Source organism: Sus scrofa, chromosome 13, assembly GCF_054392235.1.
Source record: "Sus scrofa isolate SSC_HxYL_T2T_F1_AM1 chromosome 13, Sscrofa_HxYL_maternal_Yorkshire_Landrace_v2.0, whole genome shotgun sequence".
NCBI classification, from domain to species: domain Eukaryota; kingdom Metazoa; phylum Chordata; class Mammalia; order Artiodactyla; family Suidae; genus Sus; species Sus scrofa.
The window spans coordinates 48,827,799-48,845,151 of NC_139395.1; the positions used below are offsets into that span (position 1 = coordinate 48,827,799).

General features: G+C 42.3%; 2 protein-coding genes across 5 annotated transcripts in view; one reads left to right on the forward strand and one right to left on the reverse strand.

The window, feature by feature from the left end:
- Positions 1-17,353, forward strand: part of LOC100738931 (IQ domain-containing protein F5) — a 66,871-nt gene that overhangs the window by 39,258 nt on the left and 10,260 nt on the right. For 2 of the 4 annotated variants that reach the window (XM_084988464.1, XM_084988462.1), the window contains 2 exons: positions 3,152-3,429; positions 3,684-3,764. In XM_084988464.1, the coding sequence (XP_084844590.1) occupies positions 3,750-3,764 (15 nt within the window). In that variant the 5' untranslated portion in view covers positions 3,152-3,429; positions 3,684-3,749. The remainder of the gene's footprint in view (positions 1-3,151; positions 3,430-3,683; positions 3,765-17,353) is intronic. The other 2 variants (XM_084988465.1, XM_084988466.1) reach the window with 2 other exon arrangements.
- Positions 8,222-11,636, reverse strand: IQCF6 (IQ motif containing F6). Its single transcript, XM_084988469.1, has 2 exons — positions 8,801-11,636; positions 8,222-8,646 (listed from the first exon to the last, which is right to left on the reverse strand). The coding sequence occupies exons 1-2, from the start codon at positions 8,870-8,872 to the stop codon at positions 8,278-8,280; spliced, it is 441 nt and encodes a 146-aa protein (XP_084844595.1). The 5' UTR covers positions 8,873-11,636; the 3' UTR covers positions 8,222-8,277.

Consider the following 17,353-nt stretch of genomic DNA (forward strand, 5'->3'; position numbering starts at 1 on the left):
TTTTTTTGTGTGTCTTTTTAGGGCCGCACCTGCAGCATATGGAGCTTCCATGAGCCTACGCCACAGCCACAGCCACGCCAGATCCTTAACCCATTGAGCGAGGCCAGGGATCAAACCTGTGTCCTCATGGATGCCAGTAGGGTTCATTAACCACTGAGCCATGACAGGAACTCCCATAAAAGCAATTTTAAAAGGGGCATTTGACATTAAAAGAACATTACCATTTACACAGCATCCACCCAAATGAAAAGCAATGTAAATCTTACCAAAGATCTATATGAGGAAAACTATAAAACTCTGATGAAGATATAAAATCAGAACTGAATAAATGGAGAGATATTCCTTGTGTATGAATAGAAAGACACAATATTGTCAAGAGATTACCTCTTCCCAATTTGGTCTAGAGATTCAACCCAATTCCAAGAAAAATCCCAGGAAGTTGTTTTGTTAATATCTACAAATTTATTATAAATTTGCATAGAGAGTCAAAACACTCAGAATAGCCAACACAATATTATCTTTGTCTATTCATCTGTCAGTGAACACTTTGGTTGCCTCCATGTCTAGGCTAGTGTGAACAATGCCGCAATGAATATGGGGGTGCAGATATCTCTTTGAGATGATGATTTTATTTCTTTCCCAAATATATCCACAAGTGGGATTTCTGGATCACATGGTAGTTCTATTTTTAATATTTTGCAGAAACTGCATATTGTTTTCCATTGTGGCTATACCAGTTTACCTTCCCACCAACAGTGTGCAAGGGCTCCCTCTTTTCCACATCCTCACCTTATAATTTCTTGTCTTTTTGATAGTAGGCATTCTGATAGGTTTGAGGTGATACCTCATTGTGGTTTTGATTTGCATTTCCCTGATGACTGGCACTGCTGAGCACTTTTTCTTGTCCTTGTTGACCATTTGTATGTTTTTTTTTTAAAATGTCTATCAAGTCCTTAGTCCATTTTTATTTATTTATTTATTTTTATTTTCCCACTGTACAGCAAGGGGGTCAGGTTATCCTTACATGTATACATTGCTATTACAGTTTTTCCCTCACCCTTTCTTCTGTTGCAACATGAGTATCTAGACATAGTTCCCAATGCTATTCAGCAGGATTTCCTTGTAAATCTATTCTAGGTTGTGTCTGATAAGCCCAAGCTCCCGATCCCTCCCATTAGTCCATTTTTAAATCGAGTTATTTGGTTTTTATGCTGTTGAGTTGTTTGAGATCCTTATTTTTTTTATTCTTTGGATTCTTGGTAAGGGTTCTTTTCTGTACCTTTTACTGGTAATTTTTTTTAATGAGAAGAAGTGCTTAATTTTAATCATGAATTTTTTCTTCATTGAATTAATCAGTTACAACAATGGATCTTTTAGTGTTGAATCATCATTGCTTTCTTGGGGAAACCCCTATTTTGTCATTATGTATATATATTTAAATATTGATGCTTATAATTTGCTAATATTCTATGTAGGGTTTTAATATCTGTATTTATTTAGGCACTGGTCTTAATTTACCTCTCTTATAATACACGTGTCTAGTTTGGGTTTGCTTGTTTTTTTGGCCATGCCCATGGCATGTGGAAGTTCCCAGGAAAGGGAATGAACCACGCCACCACAGTGACAATGCTGGGTCCTTAACCACTGTGCTACTAAGAAACTCCTGTCTAGATTTTTTTTAAGAGGTGTTTTTTTTTTTTTTTTACTTTATTAAAGTGCAATTGGCAAAGTTGTACATGTTGATAATTTGACATGTAAATACATTATGAAAGATCCTTCCCATCTAGTTAATGAACATATTTATATATCTATGTCTGCATATGATAAGAACATTTAAGTCATACTCCCAGCAAATTTCAGTTTATATAATACAGTTATCAGCTATAGTCACCATGTTATACATTAGATTCTCAGAATACTTGTCTGGTTTTGTTACCAACGCTATGCCAGCACTATAAAGAAGCTAGGTAACTTTCTGTTCTTTCTGTACCTTGAAATAGTTTATATTACTTGGAATGATCTGCTCTTTTATATTTTGCAGAACTTCCTGGTGGCAAAGACTGCCCATTGCCCTCAGTACTCATTTTACCCTTTAAATGTAGGAATGTGTGTGTGTGTTTTCTTTAAGCACTCCATTCTGTCATTCTACCAGGACTTTCTTACAGCCACAAGTCACCTGAAGAGGCAGTTAGGAGAATGGTTAAGAGCCTGGGCCCTGGAGTCAGATGCCTACATCTGAGTTCTGGTCCTTCATCCTTTTGCCCCTCTGAGCATTTATTCTTCAGCTTCCTCCTTCCAGCTTCATCTGTTACCACTCTCCTCCTACTCTCCCTTTTCCAGAACTGTGGTCCTCCCTTATCCTCTGATGGCCCTTATTTCATCCTGTTCACAATTGCAAGCTTTTTTGGTAAAGTTCATTGCTTTCTTTTCATTTTTCTTAGATCTTAGGAGAGAGGAGAGTAAATGTGTTTTTAAACAGCTAGAAGTTCTCTTCTGCTTTATCTTTTTCTCTTGTTTTAGTTTCAGGCTCCAGCTTTCTTTTATTGTAGATGTGTCCATTATAAACAACATACTGTTGGGTATTTTAAAAAAACCTAATGTGAGATTCTATTAATGGATCAATTTTACCCATTTCTGTTTAATACATACTTATTGCCATCTTTGGGTTTTCTACCATGATTTGTGTGTGTGTGTGTCTTTTGTCCTTTTAAGGCCACACCAGCAGCATATGGAGGTTCCCAGGCTAGGGGTCTAATCGGAGCTATAGCTGCCAGCCTGTGCCATAGCCACAGCAACGCCAGATCCAAGCCGCATCTGCGACCTACACCAACAGCTCACAGCAACCCCAGATCCTTAACCCACTGAGCAAGGCCAAGGATCAAACCCACAACCCCATGGTTCATAGTCGGATTCATTTCCACTGTGCCACGACGGGAATTCCTCTACCGTGATTTCTTATTAATTTTTTCTATCTCATGTTGCTTTTGAATTGATTGAGATTTCTTCTTCATGTTTTTCCTCTAATGTTTTAGGAGTCCTGGCTGAGGCTGCTGGTTGCACCGACACCCCCTCTCTTCTGTCTTATAAACAGAACGCTAAGGTGTGGCACATTGATTTGTTCACCAATATTCTCATTCCCCTCTCCTTTCAGGCGTGTTGCAAGATTGTGTTTTCCTTCTTGAAGGTAAACCAGCTGCATGGTTGTTGAGACAATAAAATAGGAGCAGAAGTGAAGTATAACACTTTCTAAGTGGAAGACTGCAACACTGTTGCTCTCCTCTCCAGCCCTTCTTTCCCCTCCTCTGAGGAGTGCAATCCCAGGAGCTCACATCCACGTGGAAGTGGTGTAAGAGTGGACCAAGGTGGAAGGCTGAGCAAAGCCATGGAAGGACACAGCAAGGAGTGTTGCCTGGAGCCCAGCAGATTTGTGTGAGTGAGAAATACATTTCAGTTAAGCCATTGAGATATGAAAGTTTGTATCACAATAGAATCTAGTTTCTGGACACACTTGGTGACAATAGGTGTCCTTGTAGCAGGGAGGGTCTGGTGACAATTCTAGCCAATGAGATATAAATGGAGGGGGCTGGGTGAATGAGCCTTCTAGAAAAGGCCTTTAAAAGAAATAAAGTCAGCTGGCATAAGGGTTTCTCTTTTTGTTCTCCCTCTTCTCTCCTGAAATGTAGAATAATGGCCAGAACTCTAGGAGTTAGCCTAGAGTAAGAGGACCAGTCCCATCCCAGGGATGCAGTATGGAAACAGAGAAGGTGAGACCTCTTGAAATCAAACCTTACCTTGGCCTTCCCAGTGCTGGGCTTCTCATTCCCTTTCTATGGCTTTTGTTTACGCCACTGGTTTTCAGGTTTCTGTTCCTAAGAGCCCAGTACAATTCCTAATGGTTATGGAAGCTATATAAATAATTTCTATTCTTCTCTTATTTATACTAAAATTATTTTTTTCTGTTCTTATTGTGGACATGTTCAAGCATATCCAAAATTAGCATTGTTGTCATACAGCTTCAGCAATTATCAACTCATAGCCAGTCATCTTTCATTGATACCTGCCACTTTCCCATCCTGGCTTGGTCTTGCCTGCTGTCTTGGAAACCATGTTGTCTTCAGCCCACCCCCAGTAGATGACCCTACTGTGTCCCCCACCCACATACTTAATTCTACCTTCTGTGATGCCCATGGCCCCTGCCTTGGCCTTGGCAGGGGAGGTCCCCACACTCTGTGGCTTCTTATCTCTGTCCTGGGCCTCTTTGGGACCACTAGTCCTTTTGCACATCTTGCCTCCCCCATCTTGGGGTCTAGGAACTCTTGGCTACTTTCCTAGCCCCATAGGGAATATATGGGGTTCAGTGGGGGCAGCCCTCAGACCCACTGCTTTGGTACCTTCCCTGGCTTTTACTAGTTTTTACCTCTGAATCATGTGGCCTCCCTGGGTTATGTTCTCAGATTCCCCTATGCCTACTGACATGACATGAAGGGAGGGGCTGAGGGCAGGATCTGGCAGCAACCTGCAGCAGTACCTAAGCCCCCTCATGTTCTTCTGTCTAAGGGCCACGAATGGGCTTTTATCTCTTCCTGTGTGGCTGGAACTTTCTCTACCTGTCCTGTGCCCCACCCCTTCTCACTGTCAGAATCTGTGGTCACTCTCTTTAGGATCATACTCTAAGTTCTTTGTGCATTTGATATGAAAGCCCAGGAGTTCCCGTCATGGTGCAGTGGTTAACGAATCCGACTAGGAACCATGAGGTTGCGGGTTCGGTCCCTGCCCTTGCTCAGTGGGTTAACGATCCGGCGTTGCCATGAGCTGTTATGTAGGTTGCAGACACGGCTCGGATCCCGCATTGCTGTGGCTCTGGCGTAGGCTGGTGGCAATGGCTCCGATTCAACCCCTAGCCTGGGAACCTCCATATGCCGCAGGGGCGGCCCAAGAAATAGCAAAAAGACAAAAAAAAAAAAAAAAAAAAAAAAAAAAAAAAAAAAAAGCCCAGCTTGGAAGTACTCAGAAAATAATTTTTCATCTCATTCTAATTCTTTTACATAATAGGTGCTTGCTTCCAGACTACTTACTTGTGGTGGATTTGAATAAACTTGATTTTTAGAAAAAAAGCTGAACAAAGACCTCTTTACACCCAGCAACATCCACATCCACCTGGCAAGATGGGAGTGGGGGCGGGGGGCGGAGGGCGGCAGGGTTAGAACCAATGCACTCCGGTAATGTGTATGGATGTGTGTGAATGATCAATGGGATGTTGGTCAGCCCACTAAAGCTTCCAGGCAAGCATAGGAGTGGCTGAGGGGCATCTTATTTTGAGTCTGACATGTGGGACAGAGAAAGGCAGAAAATAAGGCAGGATGGAGACCCAGGAGCGGTGGGATCAGAGAGGTTGGTGATGCATCAGGTGAGGGGCTTCAGAGCAAGGGGTGGGCATCCTGGAGGCTAGACGTCACCTGAGAATCATTTTCCAGAGCTGGAGGGGACCTATAGGAGATGGGCCTTAACTTATCGAGCTACCTTCTTAGGGGCTTAGGAGGCTGGGCCAGTGTGAAGTTCAGTATATTTCTTTGGGTTTTTGTTGTTTGCTTGCTTTGGTGGATATTTCTTGGTTGATCAGGCTGGGCCACTTAGCTTTTGGGGCCACCTTGTCACCTGGGAGAAGAGCCAGAGCAGGGATCCAAGTCCTCCAGAGTGCTCTTAGGCCCACGCCTGCCCCAAAGCTGCAAGCATACTCCTCCCATCCTCACATCTAGTGTTTCATTGAGTTCTCAGGGAGGGTTCCTTAAGCAGCTCAATTCTCAGTGATGGTGGGAAAGAGAAGGGAGGGTCTGTGAGGTTCTGAGAGGTCTGTCTCTCAGTAGTCCCACCTGTGGCCTCTTCCCTGCTGAGGAGGGAAGGATGGCTCCACCAGTCTAGGCAACACTAACCACAGACCTTACTACTAAAAGGAGCTTCTCTCTTGACTTCTGTCCTATGCCTCATTTACTTCCTTTTCCTGGGGTTCTCTGCTGCCCAACTCCTACAGGGATAGACCATCCATAGCTTCTCAAGACCCCTGACCTTTGAAGGGACTCTTGCAGGAGGTGGTGAAGACTTTGGATGAAACTTGGCCTTCTTGGGCTAGCCCCAGAGTTTCCATTACTCACACCTGTGTGGTGCCATCTTCTTGGGATCCTATCTACCTGAGACAGGGGTCCCAGCCTACTTTCCTTTAATGGCCTCTCTCCATCTCAGGCCCCAGCTCAGAGGAGGGGCTGTGTCTTCCTGCTTTCAAAAGTTTTTGACCCACAGTAGCTCTGCCTCTAGAACTCTGTTTTACTTCACATTCTTAGCTCATCAGAGAGCAGAAAGCCTTGACGACATTGAACACACTGAGTATTCAGCTTGGAATTCTTCATAACCATCTCTAGCCGGGACCACACAGGCTGAGTGAGGGGGTGTATAACCTAGGCTGGAAAGGGCTTAACTCACTGGTTTCCAAATTCTGGCTGCACACTGAATTTCAATGCCCAGGCCTCTCCCCAACCCAATTAAAGGGAGTATGGCAGGGGTGGCGGGGAGGTCAGGTATCAGCATTTTGTGTATGTTTTAGGGGATTCCAATGCTCAGTGTAGGTTGTGAATCAGAGAGTTAAGCTCTTGGCAGCACAGGTCTTAAACACCTCTCACTGCAGGGCTGGGTGACTACCATGCTAGTCATGTAGAATTCACATTGTGTTCATCTTGCCAACCTAATGAGTTTCCTACCGCTTATTGCTGCCAGGGAGGAGATAGCTGTGCCCAAAGCTCCTAAAAGGGGTATCTTGGAAGAGTGAGGTCCCCAGCTGCATCCTTATCACCTTCAGCTACTGGAGGTGATAGCTTTCCAACTAAACCCTGAATCCTCACATCTGTCACAGCTGTTCCGGAAACACCTTGCCCAGAATCCCAAACACACACACACCACACACACACACACGCAAGGGGGCCTGGGGTGAGGGTGCGAGGCCCATGAAGACCTCTGACTTTTTTTTTTTAATCTGCATCAAATAGACATTGATAATTTTTTTCTGTATTATTATTTTTTAATAGTTATTTCCCCAATACATTTTTTTCTACTGTACAGCATGGTGACCCAGTTACACATACATATACACTGACTTCTTTATACCTTCCCGGCTGGGCCTCCCATCCCTTGTGCAAGACTACCCATCACAAAATCCTGGGGAGGATCATGGACCTCAGACTTCTGGGTTGCAGATTCAAAGACAGTAGGGGACCTTGGGCGTGGATGACAAAGCAGAGACTGTGAGAGATCATGTATAGAGATGGCCAAGCCATAAATGCTAAGACTCAGCAAAGCAGAGACCCATCAGCACTCACTTGAGGCAGGCCCAGCAGAGGGTGTGGAAGCTTGTGGAAGGGTTGAGGGAGAGAGGGGATCTTGAGGGAAGGCTGGCACAGCTGCTTCTGAGGATGTGGTTAGATTTAGAGGCTGCATCCCCAAGCCAATGACCTGCCATAGCAGAGGAACAGCCCTCCCCCCTGCCCACTCCTAGTCCTTCTCCGCTTGTTTACCCACACCAATCCCTAGGCTCTCTCTCCCCTCCCCAATCCCACGCTTGTTTCTTCCAGGAAGTGGCCAGCAGAGGGGAAGGAAGCCTTGTCTCTCAGCCCCCAGGGAGGAAGGCAGAAGGCACAGCTGCAGCATCTCAGCTCCTGCCCTGGCCTTCCCCAGGGACTGGCTCTGTCTGGCTGTCCCCCATTGAGGCACAGCTCCTGTCCTGCTGTTGCTCAGCTGAGGCACCCTGTTCCTCCTGGCTCTGTGCCAAGCTCTGCATTCACCCTGAGGGCCCTGCCAATCACAGGCCTGTGGAAGCCTGGCCTTCCCAGCTGGCTCTGACTGTAGCCAGACTCTCTGGTGCCCTACCCTGAACAGAGATGCCTGGACAGGGGCTATAGAAAAATAAAGCCCAATGCCTATCTCTGCTTGTGCAGAGAGCTAGGGTCAGGCTGGTTGAGGTGTCAGAGCCTGACCTGGGCCCTGGAGTTTCTTTGGGGTACAGGATTGGTCAGGTATGCATTAGGAGCAAAGGCCTAGTGTGGGTTGTTCTGGGACAGGTTTTAGACTACGCCAGGAAGTCTTTTTTTTTTTTTTTTTTTTTTTTTTTGATGGAAGGCAGGAAGATAACAGGCTGATCTCTTTTCTCTGGGTCTAGTTTCCAAAGGGCAAGACCAAGGTCAGTAAATGTCTTTATTGGAAGAGAGATCCAGTCTCCTTGGCTCTGCCAGCACCCTATGTCATGAGGATTTCGATGTCCAGCTCCAGCCGGCTGGCTCTGACCTCATAGCGGCCCCGGATCAGGCCTCGGGTTTGGCTGGCATGCCAGCGCCAGTGAGACTGGATGATGCAGGCTGCTTGGCGTGCCTGGAGAAACCGTCTGCGGGCCTGCCACATTCGAACCTGTGCCTGCACCTTCACCACTGCCCACTCCTGGCAGGTGTAGAGTCTTAGTGCCAGGCGCCGTCTTTGCTCCAGCATCTTGGCCTGCATCGACCTCCACCAGCACTGGATGACCCAGGCCCTGAGTGCTGCATGCAGTAACGTCCGGCGTACCATGTTGCCACGCCACCATGACTGAATCGTTATGGCTGCCTTCTCTAACTGATCGGGGAAGGAAGAACATGGAGATGCTCAGTGGGGTACCCTCCCATTCCTAACCCCACCTCTGGTGCTGGGAGGAAAAGGGGCCTGGCCCAGGTAGCCCTGGCCTCTCATTTCTGGGCCCCGTCCATCTTATTTCCAAACCCCTACTCACCTTTAGACACTCCTCATTGTCCGCTGGGCAGATCTCTCCTGTGTGGGCCTCACTCACATTTTGTGTGTCCATGACCCTGGTCTTTAGAGTCCACTCATCTATCAGTTAGGCCACCCTGGTCTTTAGCCCCGCCCTCAACTGTTAGGCACCCCCATCATTAGACTCCGCCCACCTGCACCCAAGTCTCCCTTCATCAGGTGCTGTCCGTCTACATTTTTCAGCCACATCTCTTTTTCCTCTTATTTTGCTTGTATCTCCTTATGGTTTGACCAGTGACTACCTTATTTATTGATTCTCATTGTTTTGGGGGCCCTGCCATTATCTCTTGCTTTCAGTTTATTTCTCTGACTGATATCATTAAGTCTTGCTTCTACACCTTCCAGTCACTTATTTCTGTTCCTGCTGGTGGCAGTGAAGAGCAAGATTCACTCAGCTTTCCTTCGAGTAAGAAATTTAGCTTAGGAATGCTCATCACCAGTGTGGATTCCTGCAGGTTTAAGTGTCAGAGCCTTTGAGAGAGACCTGAGCAGTATGTTCATGGGCTAGCATGTTTTTTGTAAAATTTATTAAAGCAAGATATTTGGGCTGAAATTGGAGAGGACCTCTGTCTCCCCCTCTTTGACCACCCCCACCCTGGTCACTCTTTCGTTGTTGGGTGCTGTGGAAAGGCTGCAGTTTCTTTTGGACTGTGACTAAGGAGAAGTTGTGTTGGGATATACTTAGTATCAGTTAATGGGTTGGATTGACGTGATTAAATTCTCCACAGACATTCTGCTAGAAATGGTTTCCAGGTGTTCTCCTACCACTTACCACATCAATTCACCTGTGTCGAAGTATAAAGATGTGGGGACAGAAGTGCTGCTCTGCTGATATCAGCATGCCCTACAGTGCCTGGCACCAGAAGTATATGGGTAGGGTAGGGAAAGTTAGGTTTGAAAGGTATGGAGACAAAAGCTGTCTAGAAAATTCATACTGTTATCAGGCATGTAAAACCATAAGTGGAAGATTCTGTTCTTATTGATGCCTGATTAAAACTGAAGGTCTGTCTTGTCAGAAATATATCTGATAATGCAGTGGGACAGTTATAAACATTCCAAACTTTTTTCATTTGTTGGTATAAATTTTGTGAAATAGAATTTATCAGAATTCCTATGATCATAGGGAACCAACCAGAACTGCTACGAACAGTGTGTATGTTGGCATGAAAAATCATCTTTTATGCATCTCGAGTTTCAATAATAAACAGGTTTCTATAGAAAATAATATTGTAAAATTGAAGTAATCAAAGGTTATACAGCAAAAAAAAATGTAGGAAATATAGAGATAGGTCAGCTAACTAATTTATACATTGTTATGTTTGTGGTATTTGCCAACTTTTAAAAATGTGTAATTTGTTGCAATTTCTTGTCTGAAATATTCCCAAGCCCAATTTTAAGTCTGTAATTTTGTATTCTTTTTCTTAAAGTAGGCCTTCTAAATTATATAAGCTTCAGATCTCCCAAAACCTGAATCTGTCCTCCTGTACTGTAAGAATGCAACTGTGTGGCCTGGGCTCCTGGGAACTCACAGAGAGTTTCTAGGATTCAGAGTTAGGACTGGAACTGCAGAGGCAGATGATGCAGAGATTCTGTGAGTCCTTTGGGATTTGGAAGGCCGTTCTGGCTCTGGCTTTAGCAGGCATGTTATTGCTTATTTTTCTGCATGAGGGCTTGTTGGGTGCCCACTGTTTGTGGGGCCAGGCACTGTGGCTCTCTTTTACGTGTGTTCCAGACCTCATACCATCACTTGTACTAATTGCCATGGCACTGTCCTTTGGCGTGTCTTCTAGGGTCTGACCCTATGGTCAAGCAAGCAGCCTCTTTGCATCACGTTAAAAGGTCCCCAAGAATAGACGCTATTACTTCTTTTAATGTCTGTCAGTCTGGGTGAGCAGAAAGCTGGTATTAGCTATCTGAAAAGGCCTCTATCACTGCATTAAATTATTGGTCCTGGCGACAGGCATCTACCTCCAACCCAATCTCCTCAATTCTGCAGAAGGGATCACTTAGAAGGGGGCTGTGGTTGTGGCCAGCACTCTGAGGCTCGATCCATCCAGGCTGGATTGCCATGGTCAAAACACTAGATCCCACTGTAACCTGTGGATCCTTCCCCTACCCTACTTTGGACTGGCTGTTTGTGGCTAGACTATCCTGGCTTTGTATCCTTCTTAAGAGTCCCTGGAAAAACCTACCAGCCTCTTTTATGTTCACACTTTTGCAGTTATTCACAAAGTGGCAGCAGATGAGGCCAAAGGGAAAGATGCACTTTCCAGGTCCTACAAAGTGTTCACAGACCATGCACCTTGGTCTCTATTTCCTCACTGCCCCCCATCTCCAGCTTCCGCTTCTCTTCTTGCTTAATCTTTTCTCTCCATTTATAAATATAGTTTGTCTGTTTCTAAAATTTCAGATAAAGCAGAGATGTATAAGATAGAAAATAAATTTTCCTTGAAACTCACCCCAGGGCTATTCTTTAGACCTTATACCGTGCACAGACTTTTAAATTTTTTATTAAAAATTATTTATTTTTTAATTGAAGTATAGTCGATTTACAATGTTCGTTTCTGGTGTACAGCAGAGTGATTCAGTTATCTGTCTATGTGTCTATTTATATTCTTTGTCAGATTATTTTCTATTATTGTTTAATTAATTAATTTATTTATTTTTAGGACCCTACCCATGGTACATGGAAGTTCACAGGCTAGGGGTTAACTCAGAGCTGCAGCTGCCGGCCTACACCACAGCCACAGCAGCACCAGATCCGAGCTGTCCTACACCATAGCTCCTGGCAATGCCAGATCCTCAACCAACTGAGTGAGGCCAGGGATTGAACCCATGACCTCATGGATACCAGTCAGGTTTGCCACCACTGAGCCACCATGGGAACCCGTAAATAATTTATTTTTAATTCATATATTTTTTTAAAGTTTCCCTTGATTATCAGTATTTCCTGCCGTCCATTATTACTGTTCCCAGCTTGGAGGGTATCCTGGACATTTAGCTATGCATTTATAGACACAATACCATCATCTACCTAAAGAAATATAAAACTTTGTGTTTCTGTGTATCTTTTTAAGTTAATTGAGGTAAAATCATATAACATAAAATTGACCATTTGAACCATTTTAAAGCACACAATTCACTTGCTTTTAGTGAATTGTGTTGTACAACCATTGCTATTCAGCCCAGTTTCTAATTTCATCTAATTTTAATTATAGTTTCATCATCCCAAAATTAGAAACCTTGTGCCCATTAAGTTGTCACTTCCCATTATCTTTCCTTCATCCCGCACCCTGGCAACTGTGGATCTGCTTTTAGTCTCTATGGACTTGTCTACTTGGAACATTTCATGGAAATAGAATCATATACTATACGGCCTTTTGTGTCTATCTTCTTTCACTTAGCATGTTTTCAGGGTTCATCCATATTGTGGAATGTATCAGTACTTTATTCCTTTTCATGGCTAAATAATACTCCATTGTATAGATATATACCACTATCTATTTGTTTATAAGTTGACAAATAGTTGAATTGTTTTCATGCTTTGGTTATTGTGAATAGTACTGTTATGAGCATTTTTGTACAGGTATTTGTTTGAACACCTGTTTTTAATTCTTTTAGGTATATACCTAGGAGTGGAATTGCTGGGTTACCTGGTAATTATGGGTTTCATTTTTTGAGGAACTACTAAACTATTTTCCACAGCAGCTATACCATTTTACATTCCTACCGATCTCCACTTCTCCATTCTGTTATTTTCCACTTATTTTTTATTATAGCCATCCTAGTGTGAAGTGGTATCTTATTGTGGTTATGATTTGCATATCCCCAAGAGTAATGATGTTGAGCATCTTTTCATGTGCTTTTTGGGCATTTGTATATCTTTCTTTGGAGAAATGTCTATTCAAGTACATTTTCTACTTTTTTTCCTTTTTCCTTTTTTGGCTGCACCCACATATGGAAATTCCCAGGCCAGAGATCAAATCTGAGTTGGAGCTGCAGTGTACACCACAGCCACAGCAACGCTGGATTCTTAACCTACTGCCAGGGTGGGGAGAAAACCAGTGCCTCCACAAAGACAAGCTGGATCATTAACACTTTGCCTCATGGCAGGGACTCCCCATTTCCTACTTTTTAATTGGCTCATTTGTCTTTTTTGTTGTTAAAAGAGTCTTTTATACATTCTGGATAATAGATCCTTATCAGATATATGATCTGAAAATATTTTCTCCCATTCGGCAAGTTGTCTTCACTTTTTTTTGTAATATTCTTTGCACAAAAGTTTTATATTTTGATGAAACCCAATTATTTATTTTTCTTCTGTTCCTTGTGCTTTGGCATCATAGCTAAGAATCCATTGCCAAACCCAAGGTTATAAGGATTTACACTTGTGTTTTTTATTCTAAGAGTTTTGTAGTTTTATCTCTTACATTTAGGACTTTAGTTGGTTATGAGTTAGTATTTGTATATATTGTGAGGTTAAGAGTCTACCTTCATTCTTTTGCATAGGCCTATCTAGCTTCCCAGCACCATTTATTGAAGAAATTATTCTTTTCCCCAAGTCTTAGTACTCTTGTTGAAAATCAGTTGAACATAGATATATAGGTTTATTTCCAGCCTCTCAGTTTTAATCCACTGATTTATATGTTTATCCTTATGCCAGTACACTGTCTTAATAACTGTATTTTTGTAGTAAGTTTTGAAATCAAGATGTTTGAGTCCTCCAACTTTAATTTTTTAAAGATCGTTTTGGCTATCCTGGGATCCTTGCAATTCCATATCTATGTCAAGATTAGCTTATCTATTTCTGCAACAACAACAACAAAGTGGAGGGAATTTTGATAGGATTCCATTGAATCTGTAAATCAGTTTGGGAGTATTAAGTCTTATGACCCATAAACACAGAGTATCTTTCCTTATATTTAGGTCTCCTTTAATTTATTCCATTAATTTTTTTATAGTTTTAAGCGTCCAACCTGCTTGGTTAATTATTTTCCTAAGTAATTTATTCTTTTTGATACTACTATAAATAGAATTATTTTCTTAATTTCATTATTAAATTTTCCATCGCTATTGTATAGAAATACAAATGATTTTGTATAGAAATAAAAACGTTTGTCTTATATGTTGCAACTTTGCTTAATTTATTTATTTTTTTCTTTTTTTTAGTCTTTTTGTCTTTTGAGGGCTGCACCTATGGCACATGGAGGTTCCCAGGCTAGGGGTCTAATCGGAGCTGTAGCTGCTGGCCTATATCACAGCCACAGCAACACCAGATCTGAGCCGCGTCTGCAACCTACACCACAACTCACGGCAGCACCAGATCCTTAGCCCACTGATGGAAGCCAGGGATCGAACCTGCAACCTCGTGGTTCCTAGTCGGATGCATTAACCACTGAGCCACGACAGGAACTCCTGTTTGCTATTTTTTTTAATCAGGAATTTTATTAAATGCTTTTCTTGGAGTTCCCTTTGTGGCTCAGCAGTTACCGAACCCAACTAGGATACTTGAGGATGTGGTTTCAATCCCTGGCCTCGGTCAGTGGATTAAGAATCTGGCTTTGCCCTAAGCTGTCATGTAGGTCACAGACCCAGCTCAGATCCTGAGTTGCTGTGCCCTTTGGCTGTGGTATAGGCTGGCAGCTGTAGCTCTGGTTCGACCCCTAGCCTGGGGAGTTACATATACTGCAAGTACAGCCCTAAAAAAAAAATGCTTTTCTGCCTGGGAATCTCCACATGCCATGGGAGCGGCCCAAGAAATAGCAAAAAGACAAAAAAAAAAAAAAAAAAAAAAAAAAGCTTTTCTTTTTCAGATGTAGAGAGGATTACCTGTTTTCCTCTTTGATCTGTTAATATTGTGAATTACACCAGTAAATTTTTTTACTATGGAAATTTCCTCACAATGGTGGGCCTTGGCCATATTTAAGACTACCTGGCACCTAGGCCCCTTCCCTGTGTTTAAGGACTACCCTTCTTATCTGTCTTGGTGGGAGACAGCTTGCCTCTAATTACAGAGCTGTAACTGCCAATTTCTTTCTTTCCCAGCTTCCCTGGCTGCTGGACAAACAAGTGACAGGTTTAGCCAATCCCACTAGGGATTTTCTTTTTTTTTTTTTTTTTGGCTCTTTAGGGCCTCACCCACGGCATATGAAGGTTCCCAGGCTAGGGGTCAAATTGGAGCTATAGCTGCTGGCCTATGCCACAGCCACAACAACCAGGATCTGAGCCACGTCTGTGACCTACACCACAGCTCATGGCAACAACAGATCTTTAACCCACTGAGCAGGGCCTGGGATCAAACCCTCAACCTCATGGTTCCTAGTCAGATTCGTTTCTGCTGTGACACGATGGGAACGCCCCACTAGGAATTTTCAACTTGCAGCTTGGGATCCAGAGAACCAGGAGAGTATCTTTTGTGCCTATGGTGGAGTCTTCATCAGGCTGGTTCTAGGGTTTGATGTTTTCTATGGTTCTGGATATGTAGTTTTTCTTTGTTCTATTTCTGACCCTAGTCTTCAGGCTTCCTGAAAATCTGGTGAGCTAATAAATATTGTTTTAGAATTTTTATTTTCTGCTCAAATAAATATGAATCAGCTTGTGTTGTTTATAGTTCAGGACAATGATCAGTACACTTGAATTCATGGGATAAATTCTACTCATTTAAGTCCTATTTAAACTCATGATTGGATTCAGTTTGTTAATATTTGCACCTGGGTTCACAAGCCCAGAATATCTATAATTTTCTCCTGCAGACCCAATCTGATTTTAATGTCAAGTGGATGCTAACTTTTGGGAGTATTGCTGTATAAAAAAATTCCCAGAGTAGAATTGCTGGATCATGGGGTCTGTGCATTTTTAGTTTTGATGGATTTTGTCAAATTGTTATTCACAGACATTTTGCCAATTTACGTTCTAGCCAACAACATAAGATACTGCCTATTTCTCTTCACACTTACTAGTCAAAGGACCTGTTATCATCTTTTTTTTTTTTTTTAACATGTGAGTTGACCATCTTTGCATATGTTCAGAATTCTTTTCCCACTGTTTGCTTTTCTATGAACTGTCTGTTCCCACCCTTTCCTTGGGTGATTGTTTTTCTTTTTTTTTTTTTAAATTTGGGGTGATTCCTGGTTTAACCTTTTGTACTACAGTGATCTGCTGGTCTGGAGTTTAAGCTCAGTTCCCTCTGATGTTGATTTTAATGGTTTCTAAAACTGGAAAAGGCTCTCACAAAGACCTACAGCTTGGAGAGAAGTTAGCATTTTTGGTTCTGCCTCCTAATTCCACGTACTTTCCAATTGTATCCAACAATTATGCAAAGATTTTATTGAAATCTGGCTTTTAAAAGTCTATATTTCCTTTAATTTAAAAAAATTTGAGGGTAGTTGATTTACAATGTTGTGTTCACTTCTACTGTACAGGAAGTGATTCAGTGATTCACATTCTTGTTCATATTATTTTCCATTTTGGTTTATCACAGGATGTTGAATTTAGTTCCCTGTTCTACACAGTAGGACCTTGTTGTTTATCCATCCTATATGTAGTAGTTTGCCTCTGCTAATCCCAAATTCCTAATCCTTTCCCTTACTCCCTTTGTCTGTTCTTTATGTCAGTGAGTCTGTTTCTGTTTCATAGATAAGTTCATCTGTCATATTTCAAATTCCACATATACGTGATATCTTATGGTATTTGTCTTTCTCTTTCTGACTTATTTCACTTAATGTGATCATCTCTAGGTCCATCCATGTTGCTGCAATGGCATTATTTCAGTCTTTTTTATGGCTTGGTAGTATCCCATTGTATATGTATATACCCCATCTTCTTTATCCCATTCATCTGTTGATGGACATTTAGTTCGCTTCCATGTCTTGCTGCTGTGAACACAGGGGTGCATGTATCTTTCTGAATTATAGTTTTGCCTGTATATATGTCCAGAAGTGGGATTGCAGAATCATGTGGCAACTCTATTTTTAGTTTTTTGAGGAACCTTCATAGTATTTTCCATAGTGGTTGTACCAATTTACATTCCCACCAACAGTCTAAGAGGGTTCTCTTTTCTCCACATCCTCTCCAGCATTTGTTATTTGTACTTCTTAATTATGGCCATTCTGACCAATGTGAGGTGGTACCTCATCATAGTTTTTATTAGCATTTATCTAATAGTGATGTTGAGCACCTTATCACGTACCTCTGGACATCTCTATGTTGTCTTTGGAGAAATGTCCCTTTCGGTCTTCTGCCCATTTTTGATTAGGTTGTCTTTTTTTTGTTAGTGAGTTGTATGAGCAGTTCATACATTTTGGAAATTAATCCCTTGTCAGTCACATTATTTGCAAATATTTTCTCCCAGTCTTCTTATTTTGTTTATGGTTTCCTTTGCTGTGCAAAACTTGTAAATTTGATTAGGTCCCATTTGTTTATTTGTGTTTTTGTTTCTATTGCATTGGGAGATTGACTTAAGAAAACATTGGTATGGTTTATGTCAGTGAATGTTTTGCCTATGTTCTATTCTAAG